General features: G+C 37.7%; 4 protein-coding genes across 8 annotated transcripts; 3 read left to right on the top strand and 1 right to left on the bottom strand.

Annotated features, from left to right (window-relative positions):
• Window positions 1–7188: 7188 nt before the first annotated feature.
• Window positions 7189–11740, bottom strand: hsp70.3 (heat shock cognate 70-kd protein, tandem duplicate 3). Of its 2 annotated transcripts, none has more exons than XM_077212452.1 (2): window positions 10173–11740; window positions 7189–9551 (listed from the first exon to the last, which is right to left on the bottom strand). In XM_077212452.1, the coding sequence occupies exon 2, from the start codon at window positions 9526–9528 to the stop codon at window positions 7597–7599; it is 1932 nt and encodes a 643-aa protein (XP_077068567.1). In that variant the 5' UTR covers window positions 9529–9551; window positions 10173–11740; the 3' UTR covers window positions 7189–7596. The 2 variants fall into 2 exon arrangements, with proteins under 2 accessions (XP_077068567.1, XP_077068566.1); XM_077212451.1 differs by having other exon boundaries at window positions 7189–9555; window positions 10173–10300.
• Window positions 10501–14898, top strand: LOC143721728 (heat shock 70 kDa protein-like). 3 transcript variants are annotated; one of them, XM_077212455.1, is made up of 3 exons: window positions 10501–10533; window positions 12053–12216; window positions 12724–14898. In XM_077212455.1, exon 3 carries the CDS (start codon window positions 12747–12749, stop codon window positions 14676–14678), a length of 1932 nt encoding a protein of 643 aa, XP_077068570.1. In that variant the 5' UTR covers window positions 10501–10533; window positions 12053–12216; window positions 12724–12746; the 3' UTR covers window positions 14679–14898. The 3 variants fall into 3 exon arrangements, with proteins under 3 accessions (XP_077068570.1, XP_077068568.1, XP_077068571.1); XM_077212453.1 differs by lacking the exon at window positions 10501–10533 and having other exon boundaries at window positions 11843–12216; XM_077212456.1 differs by lacking the exon at window positions 10501–10533 and having other exon boundaries at window positions 12109–12216; window positions 12738–14898.
• Window positions 14899–16101: 1203 nt separating this feature from the next.
• Window positions 16102–19195, top strand: hsd17b1 (hydroxysteroid (17-beta) dehydrogenase 1). Of its 2 annotated transcripts, none has more exons than XM_077212449.1 (6): window positions 16102–16405; window positions 16578–16739; window positions 16929–17108; window positions 17741–17834; window positions 17971–18151; window positions 18917–19195. In XM_077212449.1, exons 1-6 carry the CDS (start codon window positions 16309–16311, stop codon window positions 19082–19084), a joined length of 882 nt encoding a protein of 293 aa, XP_077068564.1. In that variant the 5' UTR covers window positions 16102–16308; the 3' UTR covers window positions 19085–19195. The 2 variants fall into 2 exon arrangements, with proteins under 2 accessions (XP_077068564.1, XP_077068565.1); XM_077212450.1 differs by having other exon boundaries at window positions 17971–18197.
• Window positions 19196–21286: 2091 nt separating this feature from the next.
• Window positions 21287–24393, top strand: LOC143721725 (coenzyme Q-binding protein COQ10 homolog, mitochondrial). Its single transcript, XM_077212448.1, has 5 exons — window positions 21287–21521; window positions 22327–22479; window positions 22585–22777; window positions 23015–23116; window positions 23859–24393. Exons 1-5 carry the CDS (start codon window positions 21424–21426, stop codon window positions 24015–24017), a joined length of 705 nt encoding a protein of 234 aa, XP_077068563.1. The 5' UTR covers window positions 21287–21423; the 3' UTR covers window positions 24018–24393.
• The last annotated feature ends 2011 nt before the right edge of the window (window positions 24394–26404 follow it).

Raw genomic sequence — 26404 nt, 5'->3', positions numbered from 1 at the left:
AATACAAATATGGTGGGGAAGGGGCAAGGCATTGGTAAAAGAGATGAAGAGATGTGATTGGAGCAATTGGGTGACAACTGCAGTGGGAGTGAGCAGCCTTGAAAGCGGGGTTAAAATTGGGGTCTGTTTTTGGAACATGCACCAACAGGGGAATGGAGACGGTGAATGGGGAATTGTGGTGTTGGGATGGTGATGGTGGGGAGGGTCAGATGAATGATAGCTCAAATGATTTTGGGATGTTGATATGCATGACCAAGGACTTTTGTGGGGATTAAAAACTTGCAGGGCTTTGTTATAATTATGTGGTACAACTTTGTGGTAGGGAATTAAAATATCTATCCATTCTATAAGAACTATAATGTGACTTTGAAAATGTATGAAGACTGTCAGGTCTCCATCCTCAGAGAAGATTAGCACCTGGGATGAACAGTTATGGGAAAAGTGAGTGAGGGTAAAGCAGCACTTCAGACATGGCAAGTGTGCTGTAAAACCGTCTGAGGAGGGATTCATTAGCAAGAGTACATAAAGAGGGAAAGAAAGAGGGAAAAAAGTAGGAAGAAGGGGCGTTAAGGTGCAAATGAGGGCTCTACGTTTATAGATATTTTATCCTGTTGACAGATAGTTTGGATTAATAGACAAAGATGGATGACTGGTTAAATAGTTTTTGTCAAACCAAATTAGAGACAGGAAGAATCCACCATGTGATTGTAGCCCATTTAATGCCCATTCTTTCAATGCTTTCAATATAAAGCTGATAATTGGGGTAAACTAAGTAAATCAATGGATAAAGTTGGACAAAAAAGTTTTTGCATTTAATATTTCTTCTTTTTCCACTGTATTGTGTAGTGGAAATCTTTAGTTGTTTAAAATGATATTGTGTGAGTGGGTTAAGACATTTGGCATCATAATTTAAAACAACACAAATGATGGTAATTTCCTCAAGTCACAGGCTTGCAGATCATTTGCCTTAGAGTGGGTTCACTCTTTCATTACAATGTCAGCTGAAACTAAATCCATTACATGGACAACATGACATAATCAATAAAAAAAATTCCCAGTGTTTAGTAGGCTATATTTATTCAGTTTTATTGGCTACATTATTTGCATAGGTCTAGTAATGCACAGTCAAGTCAAGTCTCCTTAATTTATTTAGCGCTTTTTTTTACAATACAGATTGTTTCAAAACAGCTTCACATTGATAACATGAAAATAATGCTGTATCAGCAGATCTAGAAGAAAATAGTGTCATAGTCCAGCTTAAGTAAGTTCATTGATGGTTCATTTCTGTTGTAAAAAGTTATTAATTTAGTTCATTTAGACGCTCTGGAGAAAACAATGATGTCATCGTCCAGCTCAGTTCAGTTCTCATACAGTGGTATCAATGCAGGCAGATCAATAATATTGTTGAATATTAAGTGTCCCCAACTAAGCAAGCCAAAAGCCAGAGGCGACAGTGATTCAGGCAGTATTACAGGTCAGAAGTCAGATTGGATCAGCACAATTAGAATATTTAGAATATATGAGTCTTATCATATGTTTTGGTAATATTACCAAATAATATTTATAAAATAGTATATGAATAATACTAAAATATTACTGTCCACAAATGTTTTATTTATTTAACATAGTATGTTCATGCTGGTCTACAATATTCTCAGTATAGTCTCTGAAAACCATTCTTTGCCTCTCCTCTCTGAAATGTTTGCTTGAAGACTTGTTCTCCTACTTCAGCTATTGTTATGTAGGTGTAACAGTGGAACTAGACACTCTCATCTGTGTCGGTGGGGGCTGATGGTTCTTTCGGGACTTGTGTAACTGTAGATTGAGTTGCAGTTGTGTGTGTCCTGTATAAATAGATCTGAGTGATGTGGACCAGCAATTGTTGGATTTTTGCTCCAGCCACGGCTCCAGTGCTGCTGAAGAAACGGAGAGCATGAGGGGTACAGCAGATAATTTATTTTATTTATTATAGGGTATTTGTTACTGTTGAAGTTCACACACGGGCCTCGTGTTTCATTTGTCATTCTCCTGTTATTTCATTCTTTTGAAAGTACTTTAATTATTTTTCACCACTGACTCTCTGTGACTTTTCAACTCTGACCCCTTGCTCCCTTTCTGACCCTGGCCCCATCAGGTGTCCTTGTGTGTCACGAATCTGACATGCCTCCCTTTCGTCCCACAGAATGTGTCCCGGTGCTGCTGGCATGTCTGTGCTCATGTTGCAGCATGTTTCACATAGATAAAAAAAATGATCATTCAGAGTCATTGGACTTGTGGATTTTCTTAAATTAAAATAATTTGTATACAAAGATTTATAATACACTCTGACCCTGATTTTTGAACGATATAAGTAATTTTTGACAACTAAATTAAATATTTTCGGGGATAAATTTCTGTAATTTCTGTAAAGCTGCTTTGAGACAATGTGTATTGTGAAAAGCGCTATACAAATAAATTTGAATTGAATTGAATTGAATTGAATTGAATTGAATAAAACAGTGCCATTATATATATATATATATATATATATATATATATATATATATATATATATATATATATATATATAGTGTGTGTGTGTGTGTGTGTGTGTGTGTGTGTGTGTGTGTGTGTGTGTGTGTGTGTGTGTGTGTAAAATATTTATGAAATATCATTACATGTTATCAATAAACCAGCTGCTATAGGTGTGAAAGATAGCAGTGTACAAAATGGCAAAGCACTTGGACTTTAACAGGAAGTTTGATAGGAATTGTTTCATTCAGTGGTGATAGCAGGACATTTGATGTTTTACTGGAAAGAGATGGGACACATGGAACTGACAGGTTAGTGCCGAAAGATTTAAGAAATAAAGTTCCCTGGTTTTATGGGTATATTTATCCTTCTGTAACTCTGTCATTGTGTATGTGTCTTCCCTTTTAGGTCTACACTTGCCCTGCGGAATACAGAGACGCTGCTGATGACAGGAAGACGGATCAAGGGAAAGAGAAGAGGGGCTCAGGAAAGCCAAGATGCAGGGATGAATTGAAGGTTAAATTTATACAGTAGCGAGTGAGAGGAGTGTACAATGGAGATAGCGAAACCAGTATGAAGAAAAAGATCAGGAGTGAAAGAGTAAAAAATGTGCACTTGAGGAATCAGAGAAAGTAATAAAGGGGAAAATAAGGGGGAACAACAGCTTGGGAAGATTTGACAGTGCTTCAGCTGTTGTAGTTTTACTGCCAATGACAAATTCCTTAAGTGATTAATGTGGCCTTTCTTTCTCATTCACTTTTTAATTCATAAATGAACATGAATATAGTAAAAAAATAAAGGTTATTTATTGGCATCAATGGTCGCACAAAGAACCTTTAACAAAAGAAAGGAAAAAGTTTCTTCAGATTATTAAAATGTTGTTTACACTAAGAAAACAGAACTGTTCACTGAATGGTTCTTTTGGAAATTAAAAGCAGTTCTTTTATGGCATTGCTGCTTAAACCCCCTTTTTGATCTTTGAGTGTACCATATGCAGAGGCCAATGTCATTTTACACACGTGTACAGTATGTTTTGTACATGTGTGCGTGCTGTGTGTGACAGGTGTTGGACAGGAATGGTGTTAAATTCTCAGCACTGTCCCTATTCTTGGTTATTTGAATCTCTGGCTCCAAAGTATGGTGCCGTAATCCGGTCTTTAATGACTAACACCTCTATATAGGCTACACACGCAGAAGGCACGTCAATACATTCATAAGATCATCTCGATGGACCCGGAAAAGCACTTTTGACAACTATTTGTTATTTAATATTGATGTTTTACATTTACGTTAGGAAGGGATGTATTGCTTGCTTTGAAAAATGTTCTGCCCCTAAAAGTGTTATGTCAAGTAATCTAAAGTGCTCATGTGGCAACTTCTAAATTAAATATTTTTTTAAATGAAAAATATTATTTAATATTACTTAATCTTTATCAGGTTACACAAGTGTTATACTGTACATTTTATTCCCAATTTTATTGCTAATGCAATAAAACTTGTTCCTTTGTTATTTAAGTTGGGTAAAATTAATAGTAGCACCTTTGAACCATTTATAATTGAATGTGTTTTGACACATCTCACTCTATGAAATAAAAGATGCAGGGACAAACATTATCTATATAGGTGGTTGGGTACATCAGATGTCACAGCTGTGAAAAAACAGTTATCAGCTTTTACAGTGAAGGAACATTTCTGTGGGAACAGCTTCTTACTGCTATTAATAATAGCGAGGGTTGTCCTTGGGTATTCTTGAAAGAGGAGAGGGCAGAGGATATCCCACAGAAAGCCCAACACTTACTTAAAAACCACTCTCTCTCTCTCTCTTTCTCCCCTCCAGGTTATATTTAGCTTGGCTTTAGGGGTGTCGACCTCTTGCTCTGTTGCAGGCTGTAGCCTTACAAGGCCCAACCACTAGTATTGTTTCTTAGCAACACTTGATGTTTTCACCTAAGTGGACGACAGATTAATCTATTACATTAAATTAAAATGCCGATTAACGAATAAGGTAATTATACTTTTATAATTAAACAGTGTCTTTGTTACACATGTTACATGTAGTTACTATTGTACCATAATTACTATTAATTATGCATAACATTCTTTTTATCAGTTGCAATTTGTTACTGATAGAAGAAAACGATTACGATTACTAGCATTTAATGCTATTCAATACCATTTATTTAAAATTAAAAAAATCTAGTATGTGTATTAGTTTGGTTTATGAGCGTAAGCACGTGTGGTTGTAGTGTGTGTAAACACCACTGGATGGGATCAATTTAGAGGTGACGCTGGGCTGGATCTGTATGCATTCTGCATGTGTTCGGGTGTGGGTATGGGTATCTGTTTCTCTGACAATAAATTAAAAGGGTGCAGTTGTCCTGTCCACTATAGAGTTACAATATTTGTTCCCATACAATTAGGATGAGATTTAGGGTTACTATGGAACAAACAAACAAACAAACAGCTAAATGTACTGTATATGTGTGGGGATCAAGGAGCTGAACCAGGATGTTTTTTAAGAGCATGTCATGTGTCCATGCCATATGTGTACATGGATCCTCTTTACTGTCCCGCTCTGTTTTTGATGAGGTGTTTTTTTGTTTGCTTTTATTGTTCCTCCATTCTTCAGGTTGTTCTATCTGTGGTGGGTCATGTTTTGATTGGAATGCTCTGCCCTAAAAGGGCCGTCCTTGTCATGCCTTGGACACTGATTTAAACTAGGGAGAGGGTCTGAAATGCTACATTTCACACGTAGTGGCCTGACACTCACATTCATGGCTTACTGGCTCCAGTCACAGGAGAAACACACATGCCTGATGCCAAAATGATTAGCCTAATCAGTGCTCATTATAAGTCATCAGCAGCTGTTACAATGACAGTCAAATGTGTTACTTTTGACTAAAACTAATAGCTTCAGTAGCGAAGGAATATTTTGGGTTCAATACAAGTTAAGTTCAATTGAAAGCATTCATGGTGTTGATTGCCACAAAAATGTCCACTTTTCCCTCAACAACAACTCTAGGTTACAGTGAGTCACAAGGAAAGTGAATGAGGCCAATCCATAAATGTTCAAATATGTTATAGTATCACCAAGACATTATAGTATGATTTTAGCGTGAAACATTTCTTACTAACCTCTTCTGTGTAAAGTTGTAATTCATTTTACAACAAAGTTGTAAACGAAAAGCCTGAAACCCTAAAAACTCTCTAAATTATTATTTAAACATAATTTTACAGCTCAATTAATACACGAGTGTTAACAGATGAATTAATGTTAAGTTCTTTTCTAAAATTATAAGCTTCACATTTCTGCTTTTAAATCCTTCACAAATTCCTATATTAAAATCCTTAATTTGCTTCCATTGTAAGTGCAGTGGAGTTTAAATAATAAATATTTTATTGTAATAATCAACATTATGCAACAAATGTTGTAAATTGAACTGAACTTGTTTTAAATATTACTTTATATATATATATATATATATATATATATATATATATATATATATATATATATATATATATATATATATATATATATATATATATATAAAACTGCTACACTTTTAAAAATAAAAGTTCTTTATTGGAATCTATGGTTCCATGAAGACTCTTTAAAATCAATAAAAACTTTCCATTACCGAAAAGGTTTTTAATATAGTGGAAAGATTATTAAAAATCATCATCACACTAAAAAAAACAAAAATGTTTCTTTTAAGAACTGTTCACTGAAAGGTTCTTTCAATCCTAAATGTTTTTTTGGCTTCATTGGGAAACTGTTCATGGTTCTTTGGCATCACTTTTTTTAAAGAGTGTATTTATACATCATGAAACATAATCATAACTTCAAACATAAGTGTTTTCTCAGAATATCTGTCCATTTATAAGTCATAAGTATAAACGGTCATATACATGTTTGCAGTCACGTGGTCATGGTGAACAGTGTCACCTGTGGTCTTGTCTTGTTTTAATCTTGAGGATGTATTGAACATCAAAATAACTTAACAGATCTGACACTGAATCATTGAAATAGGATATGAGCAGTAAAGTAAGGGTCACCTCATGTTCTTTTGTGCATCTTTGCAATGTGTGCTACAATTTGACATTCAATTTAATTTTAGTAACCCCAGATGGTGTTGCACTCTAGATGAATTGCATAATTCCATTAAACATCTTATTTATGTGTATGTGTGAGGGATTGTTCCACGAAGAAGCCAGTTCATTTGTATTGGAAGGGTGTTTGGATCAGTCTCTAAAGTCGAGGAAGACAATGTCATAGCCTCTTTTTGGCTGTGCTCATGCCTTGGTTCAAAGCCTTCCAGAAAATACGACAGAAGGATTTGTTTGTCTGTTTTACAGTCAGGACATACTGACCCCTGCTGCTTATGTCAGTAACTACAGCATAAATGTGTAGAAAGATTTTAGCCCAAAGTCATTAGTCTATCTGCATCTTCAACTCTGGTTATAATCTCGGTGCCTTTTGTGTTATGTCAGTCTATATGGCCTGTAGTCATTTTTGATAGATATTTATTTGATATATGCAATGTTTCAAGTCCGTTATACATGGATTATGCCTGACTCTTGTTTGAGAATGCCATCAACGGTTTGTTTATTTATTTGAAGAACATAAGGTCACTGTTTAGATTTAGTTTTAGAGTACTTAAAAAACTACAACACTTTTTGAAATAAATATTAAACATTTTATTTACATAGTTTTACCACATTGTATTTACATAGTTTTACCACAATGGTTATCAACATGTAACTGTAAGAAAACATGAATGAAAAATAATGTAAAATCACCTCTAAGAAATTTCAAGCTTATTTTTTAAGTCAAAACATATTGACTAAATGTCAAGTTACAGAACACTTTATTTAGTAGCAAAATGTTTTCAAGAGCAGATGGAGTAACCTAATACCGTGCAGTGATATGACGGTTTACATATAATTTTTGGACTGAAGAACGGTGTGAGCATTAGGGGTATAAAAAAAGGAATCATGATGTAATAAGGCCTGAAAACAAATGGAAGAACCAAAGAGAAAAGATTTATATCAGTCCCTGCACCATTCAGTTCATGAGGTGTTTTAATCCACCTCTTCAATAGTTGGTCCCTGGGAAGCGGCCCCTGATGCGCCACGTGCCTGAGCTCCACAGCTTCCAGCTGGCATCCCTCCCTGATAAAGCTTAGTGATGATTGGGTTGCAGACTTTCTCCAACTCCTTCAGCTGATGTTCATACTCCTCCTTATCAGCCAGCTGGTTGTTCTCTAGCCAGCTGATGGCGGCGTTGCATTTCTCAATGACTTTCTTCTTGTCATCCTCGCTGATCTTGCCTTTCAGGTTCTCATCTTCCACACTGCTCTTCATGTTGAAGGCGTAAGACTCCAGGGAGTTTTTGGCAGCAATCTTTTCTCTTTGCAGATCATCTTCAGCTTTGTACTTGTCTGCGTCCTGCACCATCCTCTCAATCTCCTCTTTGCTCAGTCTGCCCTTGTCATTGGTGATGGTGATCTTGTTCTCTTTTCCAGTGCTTTTGTCCACCGCTGACACATTTAGGATTCCGTTGGCGTCAATGTCAAAGGTCACTTCAATCTGCGGGACTCCACGTGGTGCAGGTGGAATTCCTGTGAGCTCAAATTTACCCAGCAGGTTGTTGTCTTTTGTCATGGCCCTCTCTCCCTCATACACCTGGATCAGGACACCGGGCTGGTTGTCTGAGTAGGTGGTGAAGGTCTGGGTCTGTTTGGTGGGGATGGTGGTGTTGCGTTTGATGAGGGCCGTCATGACTCCACCTGCAGTCTCGATGCCCAAAGATAGTGGCGCAACATCCAGCAGCAGCAGGTCCTGGACATTTCCAGATGTGTCACCCATGAGGATGGCGGCTTGCACCGCTGCACCATAAGCCACTGCCTCGTCTGGGTTGATGCTCTTGTTCAAGTCCCTGCCGTTGAAGAAATCCTGGAGAAGCTTCTGGATCTTGGGGATTCTTGTGGAACCACCAACCAACACAATATCATGGATCTGAGACTTGTCCATCTTGGCGTCTCTCAGGGCTTTCTCCACAGGCTCAAGTGTTCCCCTGAAGAGGTCTGAGCACATCTCTTCAAAGCGTGCTCTGGTGATGGACGTGTAGAAGTCGATGCCCTCGTACAGTGAGTCGATCTCAATGCTGGCCTGAGAGCTGGAGGAGAGGGTTCTCTTGGCTCGCTCGCACGCTGTTCGCAGCCTCCTCAGCGCTCTCTTGTTCTGACTGATGTCCTTCTTGTGCTTCCTCTTGAATTCTTCTACAAAGTGATTCACCATGCGGTTGTCAAAGTCCTCACCACCCAGATGAGTGTCTCCGGCTGTGGCCTTCACCTCAAAGATGCCATCTTCAATGGTAAGGATGGACACGTCAAAGGTGCCTCCACCCAGGTCAAAGATCAGGACGTTGCGTTCTGCTCCTTTGCCTTTGTCAAGGCCGTAGGCGATGGCTGCAGCCGTGGGCTCGTTGATGATTCTGAGGACATTGAGTCCAGCGATCACTCCAGCGTCTTTAGTGGCTTGCCTCTGGGAGTCATTGAAATAGGCAGGAACTGTGATAACTGCATTTGTCACCTTCTGCCCCAGATAAGCTTCAGCAATCTCCTTCATCTTCACCAGGACCATGGAGGAAATTTCTTCAGGATTGAATGTCTTGTTTTCTCCTTTGTATTCGACTTGAACCTTTGGTTTTCCGCTATCACTGACGACTTGGAAGGACCAGTGCTTCATGTCAGACTGCACTACTGGGTCATCAAACTTCCTGCCAATCAGTCTCTTGGCATCAAACACGGTGTTGTTGGGGTTCATGGCCACCTGGTTTTTAGCTGCATCTCCAATGAGCCTCTCTGTGTCAGTGAAGGCAACATAGCTGGGTGTTGTTCTGTTCCCCTGGTCATTGGCGATGATCTCCACTTTTCCATGCTGAAACACCCCCACACAGGAGTAGGTGGTGCCCAGGTCAATTCCAATGGCTACTCCTTTTGCTGATGACATGTTTGGTTTCTTTTAATGTCTACCTGTCTTCAACAAGAAAAAGAAATAGGAAAATTACCATGTAAATCTGCTAAATTGTAACCATGAAATTAAATTATGCAGTCATTATATTATTGCAGTTAAACAATAATTGTCTCTTTATAATTTTTATATTTGTATGTTCATTGTTCACACTAAAGATTTGAAAAATGAGAAGACCATATTATTATTATTAATAATGTATAATAGGACTAAATATAATACATAGTCAAATATAATTATTTGTTAAAAACGTAAATAAATTCTTAAGTAGGCTATTAATTCATTAGGTGGCTCACCATCACATATTTTTGTTGACATGTACACTCTAAAAAAAAGGTACAAAAGCTGTCACTGACACAATACCCTTCAAAAGGGTTCTAATATGTAACATTTAGGTATTAATATGTACACTTTTGGTACCAATATGTACCTTTGAGGAACCAATATGCACTCTTTAGGTACAGAAAAAGTACAGCCACAGTGACAGCTTTTCTACAAAACATTATTTACTGCAAGCATTTCATTTCTGATATAAAGCTAGTTGTAAATGTACAAGTTTATGTCGTAAGTAAATAAACTCAATAGAAAAATAACTGTGCTTGTTTAAATTATTTTCCACGTACCTTTTATGATTTAGATATTTTGTGGCAGGCGTATTTTGGCTCGTTGTTTAGAAGATGGCACACTTCGCTGTCTCGCTATTTCCAATGTGTTCCGAACTATCCCGAAGTTCATAACGAAGCACTGCCACAGAGTCCTATTTTATATTCTCTTACATAGCCCTGTTGAAGTTTCTCGAAAGCGCCAGCGTGTTCGACCAATCAAAAACCATCACAGGGAGAATGGATCCACCCACTACGCTGCGTCATCGTATAGTCCTGCTCTAGCTATTTCTGGAGCTTTCTTTGATATTGTTGGGACCATATGAATTCATAACATTTTAGTGATTTCGTAAACGCTGAACAGTTTACAGTTTATACTCAGGTCCGTACGGAAATGCAGTAATGTACAAATAACACGCTTTGATTATAGGCTACTCATGTAGAAACTTTTGTTTCAATTATGTTCGAATGCCAAATTTACAATTTTTAAGTTTTGTAATATAAAGATTGTAATTAGAAATAACCAATAATGTTATCTGTGTTATATAAAATCGATGTTTAATTAAACTGTCCGATTAATCAAATAACTTACAATGAAACAAAAAGGCTCACAGGAGAATGTGTCTAAACTAATTTATTACATTATAGAATTATTTTTGTGGGAACAGTACTTTTCAGTACCTGTATTTCTTTGTATGTTCCTTTTTTATTTTCGTTATTTAACCTAAGTTTTACATTTCTGTATGACTGCGGGGATGATTCTGGAACATTGGTGACTTTGTGGCACGTTGTCATTCTGCTCTATTGTCAACAGAGGGCACTGTTGAGTGCATTCAGGGCGTTATTTGTTTTCTCCTATTTCACCCATTATTCTTTTTCAAATGTTGAGCAATTATGGCACACAAGATATTTCAACTTTTACTGTCTATGATTTCAACTCCTATGTCACCTCACCGTATGTAACGGTGAATTTATTGTAAACTCACAGTTCATTAATGGCTACTTAATTAACTTAGGTAGGCTATGGACTGTGAAGGGCATCAGTGGCCAAAATAAAACCTAGCTGGGTGGATGTTACCTAATGACAGTTTAATTAATCAGCAAACTAAAGCTGCATGTTCAAAAGGTCTATAAATCATAGAGGTATCTGTATTTGGGATTTCAGACTAGTTAATTAGGCTACACTGTAATACAATTAGCCAGTTCAATGCGTAAAATTGAGAAAATATGTCAAGATCTTTATACAAATTATAGTTTATTACATCATTAACATAGCCTATAACTGTCTGATATTTTATTACAACAATCGTGTTGCCCTGGGAGGAGTTAAGCAAGCTATAGCTTTACTCCAAACTGGAATAATTATAGTGAACACAAGATGTTTTATTCAAATAACTTGACATTTAAGTCTGGGAAACGGATGGCTTCCTACATAAACCCAACAATAAGTTCAATTTATAGTGAATATATTGTTAACTCGATGTTTTTAACGATCATGATCAGTTAACTCATCAGGCGTCGCAATCATTACCCGATTTACAAACTTAAACCATAGGCTATAGTTAAAAGCTACCTCTTATATAAAAGACTTGTTTTAGAATACCTGCAAGGAGGCCTAATGCCATTTTATTTCATTTTATCTTTTAGTCTATGATAAAGCGACCAGACTAGAAACCCCACCTTTTTCATATTTCACGTAATTATCAAGCACTCAACTACAGCAAAAGACATATTTTTATAGTTCATTGCAATTAGTTTGACTTTTCTTCCCTTTTTGGCGTAATTTCACAGCACAATTCTGGAAGCGTCCAGAAGCTTCCTCTCAGTTGCCTAACTTGACAGCTGACGTGACGCTGCCGCTTTCTGTGTTTTGATTGGTCTGATTCACTGGACTTTTCCAGAAATGTATAGAGTGCGCGCTCTGGTGTATTTAAAGAGCGGATGGGTGGCAGATAACGACACTCATCAGAAGAGCGATCTGTGAAGCAAGCGATAAAACCTACAGTCTGTATTGACTTTTTCCGCGACGAGGTGTAAATTAATTTGATTGAAGAATCACTCTACGGTAAGTCCACATTTATTTTACTTTAGGGTCTAGGTTAAATGCATTGTGTAGCCTTTTAGTAGGCTACTCATGCATCTACTCATGCATTTACTTAATATGTTTCTATATTTGCTTTGTATGTTACTATTTTATTACATGCAGAGAGTCTATATTCTCCTGAATAAACAAGCAGGGGTCCAGTTGCATAAACTTAGCCACCTTTAAGACAGACTGTGTCTTAAGAACTAGTCTGACCAGCAGTTTACCAAGATTTAAGTGAATTTTGAATTCAAATTAGACTGATCTACCATTTTATGTAACTTGAAAAGAAATTTAGATTTGCAATTTGTAAGACTAGTCTAAGCAGTTTATGCAACTGGCCACTGTATTCACTGTTAAACTTTTTTTTTGCATTAAGAAAAACGTTTTGTTACTATTATACTGTAATAGTACAATACCTATTTTCTTTGTACAACTGTTTGTATATATTCAGAAAAATTCTTATTGTTCTTTTTTGTGTTTTACTAGTTTTTTAAACAAAGAAACCAAACATGTCATCAGCAAAAGGAGTAGCCATTGGAATTGACCTGGGCACCACCTACTCCTGTGTGGGGGTGTTTCAGCATGGAAAAGTGGAGATCATCGCCAATGACCAGGGGAACAGAACAACACCCAGCTATGTTGCCTTCACTGAAACAGAGAGGCTCATTGGAGATGCAGCTAAAAACCAGGTGGCCATGAACCCCAACAACACCGTGTTTGATGCCAAGAGACTGATTGGCAGGAAGTTTGATGACCCAGTAGTGCAGTCTGATATGAAGCACTGGTCCTTCCAAGTCGTCAGTGATAGCGGAAAACCAAAGGTTCAAGTCGAATACAAAGGAGAAAACAAGACATTCAATCCTGAAGAAATTTCCTCCATGGTCCTGGTGAAGATGAAGGAGATTGCTGAAGCTTATCTGGGGCAGAAGGTGACAAATGCAGTTATCACAGTTCCTGCCTATTTCAATGACTCCCAGAGGCAAGCCACTAAAGACGCTGGAGTGATCGCTGGACTCAATGTCCTCAGAATCATCAACGAGCCCACGGCTGCAGCCATCGCCTACGGCCTTGACAAAGGCAAAGGAGCAGAACGCAACGTCCTGATCTTTGACCTGGGTGGAGGCACCTTTGACGTGTCCATCCTTACCATTGAAGATGGCATCTTTGAGGTGAAGGCCACAGCCGGAGACACTCATCTGGGTGGTGAGGACTTTGACAACCGCATGGTGAATCACTTTGTAGAAGAATTCAAGAGGAAGCACAAGAAGGACATCAGTCAGAACAAGAGAGCGCTGAGGAGGCTGCGAACAGCGTGCGAGCGAGCCAAGAGAGCCCTCTCCTCCAGCTCTCAGGCCAGCATTGAGATCGACTCACTGTACGAGGGCATCGACTTCTACACGTCCATCACCAGAGCACGCTTTGAAGAGATGTGCTCAGACCTCTTCAGGGGAACACTTGAGCCTGTGGAGAAAGCCCTGAGAGACGCCAAGATGGACAAGTCTCAGATCCATGATATTGTGTTGGTTGGTGGTTCCACAAGAATCCCCAAGATCCAGAAGCTTCTCCAGGATTTCTTCAACGGCAGGGACTTGAACAAGAGCATCAACCCAGACGAGGCAGTGGCTTATGGTGCAGCGGTGCAAGCCGCCATCCTCATGGGTGACACATCTGGAAATGTCCAGGACCTGCTGCTGCTGGATGTTGCGCCACTATCTTTGGGCATCGAGACTGCAGGTGGAGTCATGACGGCCCTCATCAAACGCAACACCACCATCCCCACCAAACAGACCCAGACCTTCACCACCTACTCAGACAACCAGCCCGGTGTCCTGATCCAGGTGTATGAGGGAGAGAGGGCCATGACAAAAGACAACAACCTGCTGGGTAAATTTGAGCTCACAGGAATTCCACCTGCACCACGTGGAGTCCCGCAGATTGAAGTGACCTTTGACATTGACGCCAACGGAATCCTAAATGTGTCAGCGGTGGACAAAAGCACTGGAAAAGAGAACAAGATCACCATCACCAATGACAAGGGCAGACTGAGCAAAGAGGAGATTGAGAGGATGGTGCAGGACGCAGACAAGTACAAAGCTGAAGATGATCTGCAAAGAGAAAAGATTGCTGCCAAAAACTCCCTGGAGTCTTACGCCTTCAACATGAAGAGCAGTGTGGAAGATGAGAACCTGAAAGGCAAGATCAGCGAGGATGACAAGAAGAAAGTCATTGAGAAATGCAACGCCGCCATCAGCTGGCTAGAGAACAACCAGCTGGCTGATAAGGAGGAGTATGAACATCAGCTGAAGGAGTTGGAGAAAGTCTGCAACCCAATCATCACTAAGCTTTATCAGGGAGGGATGCCAGCTGGAAGCTGTGGAGCTCAGGCACGTGGCGCATCAGGGGCCGCTTCCCAGGGACCAACTATTGAAGAGGTGGACTAAAGTTATGGACTAATGTCATGTGACAGTTAGAACTCACTAAAACTTTGAGCAAGGATTTTTTAAATGACATATATTTTCATTTAATAGTCCTGTTTTGTTATTTATTAATAATAACCCACTGTATTTTATGTACTCAATTTGTATATACTGTTAAGATGTAAATAATACAAGCATGATTATCTTTTAAGTTTTTATTAAATATGAAATGTTTTCTCATTCAGAAGGTCTAGTCATGTGGTTTCTTTTATCAGTTATAGTAGTTAAAATTTCTTTTTTATACTCTTTGCAAACACACTTATAACCATTAAATGATAATATAAAACATGATGCACTTTTTTAATTTGTTAATACAAGTTCAGTTATTTTGTTCTCTTGTCGTTACTCAGTTTGACTGTTCATTCTGCTTTTTAAACTAAACTACAGACTGCAAGAACAATCATGTTAAAGAAAATATTACTCTAGTAGAATATACCAAAAATTAACATTATGACATTTGACAGCTGTCAAAATCACCAAGAAATTTTTTCTTTATGAAAATGTAATTTAAATAAATTAATAAATAAAATTATTGATTTATGTATTACCCAAACCATTAAACATCTATTAAAAATCAAATCATTAAAAAAAATCAGATTGTGTAATGCACGTTACTTGTAACGCATTACTCGTAACATCAAAAAAGTAATCTTTTTGCATTATGCATGTTACTTGTAATGTGTTACCCGTAATGCGATTGAAAACACCTGATCGAGGTTTTCTCAGAGGAGAGCTATGTTAAAAATGTGTCCATCTTGATACATAATCTTCACATAATCCGAATTATCAACTAATAAGGGTAAATTGACATATTCTGGTACACTGGAGGGAGCATCTGAGTTGGGTTTCCACAGTTGTACTTTGACAGGCTGTAGAGATCTCTGATGGAATCACTTCTTTATGTTCTGATATCAAAGATACGCAAAGTTCAACTTGTATTAAGTTAAATTGCATTTGCAATATTTTGCATTTATATATTTTTTTTATATATCTGATAGTTTTCACATGATTTTATATAATTTTGTCTAATTTGTTAAATACACACAATATCACTGTTAATACTGTATTATGTTTAATACAGTATATCCTCAGTTTAAACCATAAACGCATTCTGTCCACTCAAGTGGACATCTGAAAATCTCTTTGAAAAATATGTGTAATATTTTGTAAAATTTCAAATCTTGTTTTTCATGCAAAAAAATCCTGACTGAGGATATCATAATTCATCCATGAAAGGGTTAAAACATTAAACGTATGATTGAACATATATAAGATCTATACATGATTGATTCCACCCCCATCCCCCCATCATAAATTTAACATTCTCCAAAAAAAAGTAATTTATTTGAATATTTCTTTTCTTCATGTTATTTAATATTTACCACAGCTGGTGACATGTACGGTATGTGTCGATTCGAAGTTGCACCTGCCCGGCAAAAAAAAAAAAGAGTGTGAAACCAGAATGTTTACACCAAGCTGGCCTTGTGATAGCGGAGAAAGCTAAAACATTAGAATCAGAGACAAAGCAGTTAGACGGACGGCTTCAAATGCAGCTTTCATCTCTGGTGTTGCGGACTGATGTTTTATTGCACAAATGGAGCAGAAAGTTGTTCTCATTACTGGATGCTCTTCAGGGATTGGACTCAGCCTTGCTGTGCATCTCGCATCAAATCCGTCAAAAGTCTACAAAGGTAACTGATGTGACATAAAACAAAGCGTTTATGTTGTTGATCTTACTTATAGTTCATACTGACATTAATGTCTAAATATTACTGTTAGCATTAGTGGGAAAAGAGCTTTATATATAGGCCTAGTTACAATCATTGTTTAAAACAAGTACGAGTGATTATTGATGTTGTTTAGTTTATGCTACCATGCGAAACCTGGACAAGAAGCAACGGCTGTTGGAGAGTGTGAGAGGACTGCATAAAGACACTATGGCCATACTACAGATGGATGTGACAGATCAGCAGTCTATACTTGATGCCAAAAGAAATGTAACAGAGGGCAGAATTGACATACTGGGTAAGAGAACGTAAGACATTATGCCCTTTCAAAGGGAAAAGTCAAGGTGTGTAAAAAGATTAAGGTTATTCATTATTTATATTCACTGTGCTTACATGGTTTATATTATATAACCCCCATGTTTTAACCAAAGGACTTCAAAATATATAAATAATTATTTTACTAATTCCCTCCCTATCTTTGTGTTAGTTTGCAATGCAGGTGTAGGTCTGATGGGCCCTCTGGAAGCTCACTCGCTGGACACTATACGTGGAATCCTGGACGTCAATCTGCTGGGCACACTTCGCACCATACAGACCTTCCTACCGGACATGAAGATAAAGAGACATGGACGAATCCTTGTGACAGGCAGCATGGGAGGACTACAGGGTGAGTGGGGTATAGAGAAAGAGAAAGTGAGATTTTTCAAAAACATGCAGCGAAGCAAAGCGATTCATTGCAAAATGTATTTTCTTAATCAGAATTTCTACAAGTTGACATGTTTATTTATATAGCACCTTGTATAATACAGATTGTAGTTTTCCAGTTTATTACTGTGAAGCTGCTTTGACACTGTTGATAATGTTGGAGAATTCATAAATTATGAAAAGTTCAATTCAGATATAAAGCAGCTCTACAGGAGAGGAGCCATTATCCAGCTCAATTCAGTTCAATAACAGCATCAAGGTTACAAAGTTAGTGTCATTATCCAGATCAATTCAGTTCAATGTTGTTCACATGTGACAGTGTCAGTGCAGTTGATAATATAAATGAAAATTTGTATTTTAAACCCCAACTGAGCATACCAAAGGAGGCAACATCCTCCTAAGAAGCGAAACTGTGTAAAATCATTTTCAGAGAATCTCTCTGGAGTCTCTTGGAGCAAAATGCTTTTTTCCTGTTTTAAGCTTAAATCCTTTAAGATTTTTTTTGCTTGCAACAAGAAATAAAACCCTAGAACTTGCCAATGCGGTTAAATAAATAAATAACCGTTTACTGTATATTCTCTGTCTGAAACTCAGGTTTACCATTCAATGAGGTCTACTGTGCTAGCAAATTTGCAGTAGAGGGCGCTTGTGAGAGCCTGGCTATTCTACTCCAGCACTTCAATATTCAGTGAGTAAATAACTATAAAATGTGCTTGTATAACCAAACAGAACCTTTTTGCCTATTAAATGTTCTTCAGATAAATTGCTTAGACAGCCCCACAATTAGCTAAGTGCATCTAAACATTCCATCTCCCATGCTGCAGTGTGAGCCTGATTGAATGTGGACCGGTCAACACAGACTTCCTGATGAACCTGAAGAGGACTGAGGCCAGCGATGAGGCGCTGGAGGTTGACGCACACACACGCAGCCTGTATGATCAGTACCTGCAGCACTGCCAGTCTGTGTTCCAGAATGAGGCTCAGGATACCGATGAAATCATACAGGTGCTACATTCGGCACTGGCAGCAAGCCGTCAACCTCTGAGTGAGGGTGAAGGACTTTGTCTGATTTAGACAGTCAAAACCCGACAGAGCTAAATAAATATAGATTTGAGTTTATTAAGGTCTATAATTAATGTAAAAGCAATTGGCCTAGCAAAACAAAGAAAAAATCAATAATAATATTAATCCTAAAGTAATATAATAAAGTAAATATACTGAAGAGGCCCTTTTACAACAATAATAATAATTTGTTACATTTCTATAGCGCTTAGTGCATTTAACAATCGCACATGTAATTATTATTTTATCTGAATATCAACATAATTGAGATTTAGTCTTTTGAAACAGTTTTGAGGTTAATTGATCTAATATTGTGATCTGTGACAATGTATTATGTTGAATATTAATGATTTTTTAGATTTTTTTGTTAATGAAATGTATAAATCTGAATATCAACATTTGTGTGTGTATATGTGTATGTATATATATATATATATATATATATATATATATTACCCCAGTTGTGGCCTTTTTGATTAATTTTGCATTTTTGTGCCTTAATAACAAAATAGTTTCCATTTATTTTCCTTAACAAACACTGGCTGATGCATTTTCAATCTGTACAAGCTATATCTAAATATGTTACAATTTCATTGGAGTATCTTCCCGAATTTGATCCTATATATTAGCTATTTACCCATTGTTTTATAAGATATATTGCCGTGACCATTTTAACATATTCCAACCTGCTCTTAATTCTACATTTAGGTTTATCTGGAGGCAATTGAAGCACCGACTCCATTCCTTAGATATTACACAAACAGAGCCCTACTACCCATGAGCAGCCTGAAACTCACCTCCATGGATGGTTCTCACTACATCCGAGCAATGAGCAAACTCATCTTCTCTGCACCCGATACAGATCCAAAGATATGATGCTAATACATCCTGTACGATTCTTTTTATAAAGCCCTCAACTACTCATGAATAACTGTGATTTGTACAACAGAGCCAGTGAAAATAAAAGCTTTGGGTATTTTGTCTATAGTCTGTGTTCTTCTCTATGCCTCAGCCCTTGAGTTGAAATTCTGTACAAAGTTCAGCACTCTGTTCCTCTCACCTAAAACCGCTAGGGTTTCACATCTTTTGTTTACTAGAATGGGAGAACAGCGAGTCTGTGCAAGGTCAACATTTTTCTCTATAATCAGAGTGTATCATTCAAGGACACTGATCTTGATCGTCACATGCAGACGTCACTGATGCCCAACATATCACAGGCTCACAGAAGCCTAACACCTACCTTCTCATTTTTTTAATCTGTAGAATATATATATATATATATTTGGCTCCTTAACCTAAGCTAAGTCAGTTATGAAAACATTGTATGATTGCAAACTACCTTTCATTTGCCCTATAGAAGAAAGAAGATGAGATCGTTCATTGATACGGTGCAGTAACATACACACACTGATGTACAAATTTGCGTGCCACAGTATCCTAACTATATCCGATCTTCCTTAGGGACTCTGATAAGGGACTGAAGAATGGGATTAGATATAATACGAGAGATCGGTTTTGGTGGGACAGTCACATAACCTACTTAAGCCACTTAACGCAAGGATCAGCCATTGCGATGCATGTGGGAATAGTTCATGGGTTTGAAATAAATCAAAGGGGTGTCCCTTTTGTTTAAGGTCATAATATTTTTCAGTTTCAATCAGTGGAATAATACCAACAGAATATGTTGAACTGTCTTGGCCTTGTAAGAAAATGAGACTGATATATGACCCGGTGAAATAAATATTGATATAAAATGTTAGCGGCCGGGCATTTTTAGCAACTGTGTTTTATCTTGAGCATGTCTTAATTATAAAGCAGTAATGTGTGTTCCTGATAAAAGCCAAATAGTTATAATGACCAAGTGTGTATAGAGCATTCAGTGCTAACATAACTCTTTATATCACATGCACACACATACTGCTCCTTTCGGCACTAGGCTGATAAAGTACAAATATCAATGACTGTCTTTGCCATGTGTACAGCAGGGCCAACTCACCTGATATTGTGGACTCTGAGAGACCAAATTCTCTACATCAAGAACATTCTTGCAATGTCATGACTCATGCCTGACGTTCTAGTTATTACATAACACAAATAAGTTGCACTTTGCAATCCTGTAGCGACTGAAAAGTTAACATTTAAGCCTTTCTGTGACGTTACCTTAATTCCAAAGGCGGCGACTGAATCTGCCTTATCAGGATTATTTCTGTTCCTCTTCATGGGTTAATGACATGTTGGGTCAGACTGAGGCAGAAGGGCATGATTCCTCCCCTCCAGTCGTTTAGATCCTGTTGCCTCTGTTCTAGAGAGGTTATGGCCCATATTCTCTGTAAAACATTTTTGATGGCAAATATCACATCCAGAAAAAAGATATTAATTGAATTTAATGTTTAGGGCAAGTCAAAAAAATTTTCAAGTATTTAGTTGAACACAACAAAAACAATTCTGTAGAAAGGAGACTGTTGTAGGATGCCATTGGTTCTCTGCTCACCATAAAGCAGTGATTCTCAAACGGGGCCTAGCAAACTTCCAAGTGATGGCCTCAAGGCGATTGATAATTATTTACAGTCAGCAAGAAATGGAAACTATGATTGCTTTTCCTTTTTGATATATTGGTGTAGGCTATATTGAAAAAAAATTGTTTGTTCACTCACTCAATATCTGGCTTACAACATAGTCTTAGAAAACCTGTACTACGCCTATATGAGTTTGATTTTTAATAGTGTAATTTCAAGATCTCATAATTCCATGGGCATTTTTATACATTTTGTTAATAGGCCTATACATTTTTCTAGTTATGCTAAGCTCTAAATTATTGTGTAGAAAATGTAAAGCAAATTGGTTAAACATCGTTATCTTTAATCTTTTTATCTAGTAAATCACAAACAACTGAAATGTCACGAGGGCAAATGTTGTTGCGAACAATTGAGGGCTTTGGAGTCAAAAAGGTTGAGACCCACTGTCCAACAGCTTGTTCCAGACAGTCGAATCGCCAGAGTGAAACCCCTGAAGGTGAATGACTTCATATAATTGACTAAGCACCTGCGGGAGTCTCCACTCCTCCCCTCTCAGTGCGTCACTCTACATGCCCTTAATAGGAAACCTCTCCACTTTCGCTCAGTTACAGCGGCTCGCAGGTTATTACGGCCATCGACACACTTACCATTGCGGAGAGCACTTTTTGAATAGTTTCAGTGATTTTTTAAATAGCACAAATGGCACAAAAGACCACTTCGCTTCTACTCCGGGCTCTGGAGATGTCGGAAAGACAGTCGTGCGATGTCATGAGAAGAAACTCCAGCTGCTCCCTCAGGTAAAAGCGCATCATTCAACTTGTACAATACTAACTGCAATGTAAAAATGTTATATAGCCTATATATAGATAGATAGATAGATAGATAGATAGATAGATAGATAGATAGATAGATAGATATTCGATTATTTATTAGATAAATCGATTATTTATTACAACTAAACATATCACACAAAAAAAGCTATCTGAACAACGCGTAATATAACAGAAAATGGTTGCCGTGGTGAAAACCTGTTGAATTGGGCGACTATGTTGTAAGTTGTTGTCAATTGTGTGGGAATGATGAACAAAGCAGACGAGCAGCTACTAAAGTTAACGTTACTGTTGTAAAATAACTCACAGAGGAGTGAGAAGTCACGAGAAGTAGCCTACTGTGAGGGGAAAGGTACCAAGTACCAGAAGAGAAAACGATAGTATTTCTGTCAAATATTCCTGGTGCTGTATTGTAAATATATCATAAAGCTTTCATCTAGTATATAAATTTTGCTTTTGAAAGATCTGAAGTTTTTTTTTTCTTCCTGAAAGCGAAGCGCGTTCATCTTTTGAATAATGCAGTGCCAGTGCGCGCGCTGCTGGCCGCGTGCCATGCAATGCAACTGAGAAACAGGGTTACCTATATTGATCGTCTACTATTTACTAGAATGTACGTCAGTTTACCGGGTCAACACAGAAATTTCTTAAAACACTGCGTCACAACGTATTTGTAGAGAACAAACCTGTCAACATGCAAGTTGCAACCCTTAGACACATATGACAATGTATTCTAAATTTGTTAAGTGAATGACTGTTTATGTTTCTTTTGTAGACATTTGAGGTCATGTGGCATCTTGGCAGCGCGACAGGTGAGTTTACCTCCTCCTTCAGCTTCTTCTCAAGTGGTGCCCACCCGGAGCTTCATTAACTTATCAGCCCCCCTCATAACACGGAGAATGGAGTACTTAGAGAGCCGAAGCGTTGGGTACGTACACACCACTGGATATAAAACCATAAAATCTTAACTTTTAAACCAAATTAATTTTCAATTAACAATATCTTTGGTAACGCAAGTTCATTTTCCCTCCAGTTACTCTGCCGAGCAGATGTACAACGTTGTTTCCAGTGTGGACCAGTACCAGCAGTTTGTGCCTTGGTGCAAGAAGTCAAAGGTCACGAGGGGGCGGAACGGGGACATGCAAGCTCAACTTGAAATCGGATTCCCCCCGATTGTCGAACGCTACACCTCTGAGGTCACAGTCATCCCCAACCACCAAGTCCGAGTGAGTCTATTTAGAGATTAGAAAGCCATTTCAATTGTGAATAGAAGACATTATTCTTGTTTTAACAAAAAGAGGTAGTGATTTGGAACTAGATTTCTTTAGATCAAGTGATACACATTTAACTAGGGTAAATCTGACTTAAGCCTTCAACATGTCCATGCATCATAGGATCATCTTACATATTGGCCAAGTAAGCTGTCTGTGGCTGTCTGTCTGAAGTGTGTGCATGTGTTTCAGGCACTGTGTACAGACGGGACACTCTTCAATCACCTTGAGACATTGTGGCGATTCACTCCTGGAGCTGCAGGCCAAGCTGAATCATGCAATGTGGAGTTCTTTGTAAGTATTGCCTACCGGCAAAAACAGACACTTTTACAATCTACATTCATCAGTTTGACACTGCCTTTACTCCTGTTCCTCCTCTTTGATGGTTTAATCCAATAATTCCTGTTGTGAACAGAAAGTGAGCAGAAGTATTAGACCAGATTAGTGGCTATTTTTAACACATGTTGGTTGCCTTTCCGGTTCTCCTTAAATAGCCAGAAACGAAGACAGGCATGATAACCATTCAAGTGCTGGAGGGAATTACTGTATATGACCTAAATGTCACCGGATTAGACATGGTGCGATGGACATTACAGGAAAGCGACAGGGATTTGGGAGATTACAGGAGGACCCATTGAAGAAGAATCAAAACTGAATGAATGTTAGCATCAGTACAAAGCAGGATTATAATGTTATATACAAACTAAAACTTATTATATAAAACTAAAACCATAAAAACCAAAACTGAAATAAAAATTAATAAAAATCATATAGACAAAAAAATAAACAAAACAAAATACTAAAACTTAACCTTAAACTGAGGCCAGGGGAGTAAGGTTTACACGCACAGCTTTTAGTGGCCTATGACAGTTACATAAAGATAACAACTCATTCAAAATATCTCAATGACACTGGTACAAAGCCCTTGTTGAATAAAGTAAATAAAAAAGCATGCTATATCAAATCATACAATTACATAAATTCATTTTTGCAAATTGTGCTAATTTTACCCAAAAACCTTTGTTCCCCTCTCTAGGTGTCATTTGAGTTCAAATCTCTGCTCCACTCACAATTAGCGACGGTATTTTTCGACGAGGTGGTCAAACAGATGGTCAACGCTTTTGAGAAACGAGCAAACAAACTTTACAGCACCGGCGTCCATCGACAGCAGACTTCACTCAGAAGAGCAACCTGAGAACACAATAGACACAAGGAGTTACATTACAACCACATACATTGTTACAATGTGTCAGTTCTGGAGAAGAACTGCTCCTCTTTTTAATCCAGTTTGGTGGATTTTGGACAGTTAATGCCAGCACAGATTTTTGACTTGTGTTTGGAAAGCCTATTTATTTAAACCATAAGAGTTATAATTTATTGAGATGAGCGTGTGTGTATAATTTGTATCAGTGGAAGAGGAAGATGATTGCAGTAAAAAGTGTTGAGGAAGGATGCTTTTTCATATTTATGATCATTATGTTCATATGGGTTACCAAAGGGGGAAAATCTGCTCTAAATTATTACTCAGTACACTTTTTCCAGACTTGTAATAAAACAAAATATTTTCTTAATCCTGTTTTTTCATTATATGCTGTCAGAAACACACAACACTACAGTCATCCAAAGTTCAATCCTTTAAAAAATACCACAAGAGTTACAAAAATAAACCTTAAAATCTTAAAGGGATAGTTCACCCAAAAATAAAAATTCTGTCATCATTTACTCAACCTCATGTATTTCCAAACCTGTATGAGCTTATGTCTTCTGCTGAACACAAAGGAAGAATTGTTGAAGAATGTAAGTGATCAAATAGTTAACAGAAGTAATTGACTTCCATAGTAGGAAAGAAATACTTTGGAAGTGAATGGTTACCGTCAACTGTCTGGTTACCAACATTCTTTAAAATATCTTCTTTTGCGTTCAGCAGAAAAAAGTCATACAGGTTTGGAACAATTTGAGGGTGAGTCAATGATGACAGAGTTTTCATTTTTTGGGTGAACTATCCCTTTAACATGGACAGCACAGTCGACTATACGAAAGATACAAGACATGACATAATAGGTATGCATCACTTCCTGTTCATGTATAAGGTGTGTACCTTCTTTAGGTGACGTCACTTTTCGTCAATTTTAAATCTTAAGTTGAAACAACATTTCTACTCTGTGCCTGATGGGTGCAATTATTTTACATTTTATCTCGGCATTGTGTGTCTCACAGTATCATGTTCAAAATGCTCTCAGTGTGAAGTCTTGAAGATGTTCCAAGAAACTCACATGATTTCAGGATCACTACATAAACCCTGTCTGCAAGCAGAGACCACACCCCATTCTTTCTATCCAGCCAATTTCCTCCGGTTTCTTCAGTGTGTTGACCAATCACAGATGCGCTTACAGCACCGCCTTAAGAGTTAAAATATTTCCTTTAAAGACGTTCTTACACACACCCTAAATGAAAATGTTTCCAACAAGGGTCAGACTGACAGTTTTTTGTTCTGTCTATTTATATCTGACTGTCAAATGTCACATTGCTAGTCATGATGCTGCGTTTCCAGCTATAGCTTTTGTTGTTACCTGCAATGCCGAGTTCGAAGATAAACCAGTCTATATCTTTAATTTGAACTGAATTTGATTCCAGTTATGGAAGGAATTCTACTCAAACAATGCATTATAATGCACGCAGAATAACCCAAATGTGTGTATTATTTTGCTATTTGATTCAGAGGCAGCTGGGATTTTTCATATTCATATGTGGCACCCCAGGATGCTGCCTGGAACAAACTGCAGAGTAATTAGTCACTATAATTAAGTAATTAAGTCACATGATAGCTGAGCTTGTAGATCAAGACTCGTTCAGGGCCGGTGTTGTGCCGAATTTCGACTCCCTGCCAAATTATTACCCCCCTCGTTGAAGTCAGTACCTGATTGCCTAATCCTAACCCCACCCCTAATCCTAACCCCTCCCCCACAACTAATCCCAAACCTACCAATACTAGGGGGTAATAATTTGGCGGGGGGTCGAAAATAGGCACAACACCGGTATCTCTGTATTTACTGCCAGTTCTGTGTGGTTAAAGTAGCACCGACATATTAAATCATTCCAGATTGCGTTAATGCTCATATCGCCTATGTAAATATCATTTCATATCAGTTACTTAAAACTAGATTTTTACACTTTCTGAAGAAAATGTAAGGTTCTTGTCACAATCATGATGCCAAGTTGTGTTAAAAATGTCCAATGCAGCTGTATGATGATGATATTCTGATATGGTTTGGGTCACTCCAGGACCATCTCTCACTCTCAATCTGTTAGAAAAGTAATAGCACACCTGTCTTCAATACACCTCATGATTTGAGATATCATTCATGTCCACAGCCAAAATGTGCAATTAAAAATATTTATTGTGGATGCTTAACATTTATTTCAAGAAATCTTAATCAGAGCTTGAGTACAAGTTTGAAAAACAGATTTTTGAAGCCTATGAATCTGAAATTCTAACGCTTGGCTAAACGGTGGCCTAAGAAAAATACTTAAACATTGATTTCAGAAACGAAGTAGGGACTGTTAAACTGTTTTATGGATTCC

Source organism: Siphateles boraxobius, unplaced genomic scaffold, assembly GCF_051911475.1.
Source record: "Siphateles boraxobius isolate OS27281-9 unplaced genomic scaffold, OSU_SipBor_1 66, whole genome shotgun sequence".
Classification (NCBI taxonomy): Eukaryota; Metazoa; Chordata; class Actinopteri; order Cypriniformes; family Leuciscidae; genus Siphateles; species Siphateles boraxobius.
The sequence above is the reverse complement of the archived record's forward strand: the minus strand, read 5'-3'. Positions and strand labels throughout refer to the sequence as shown.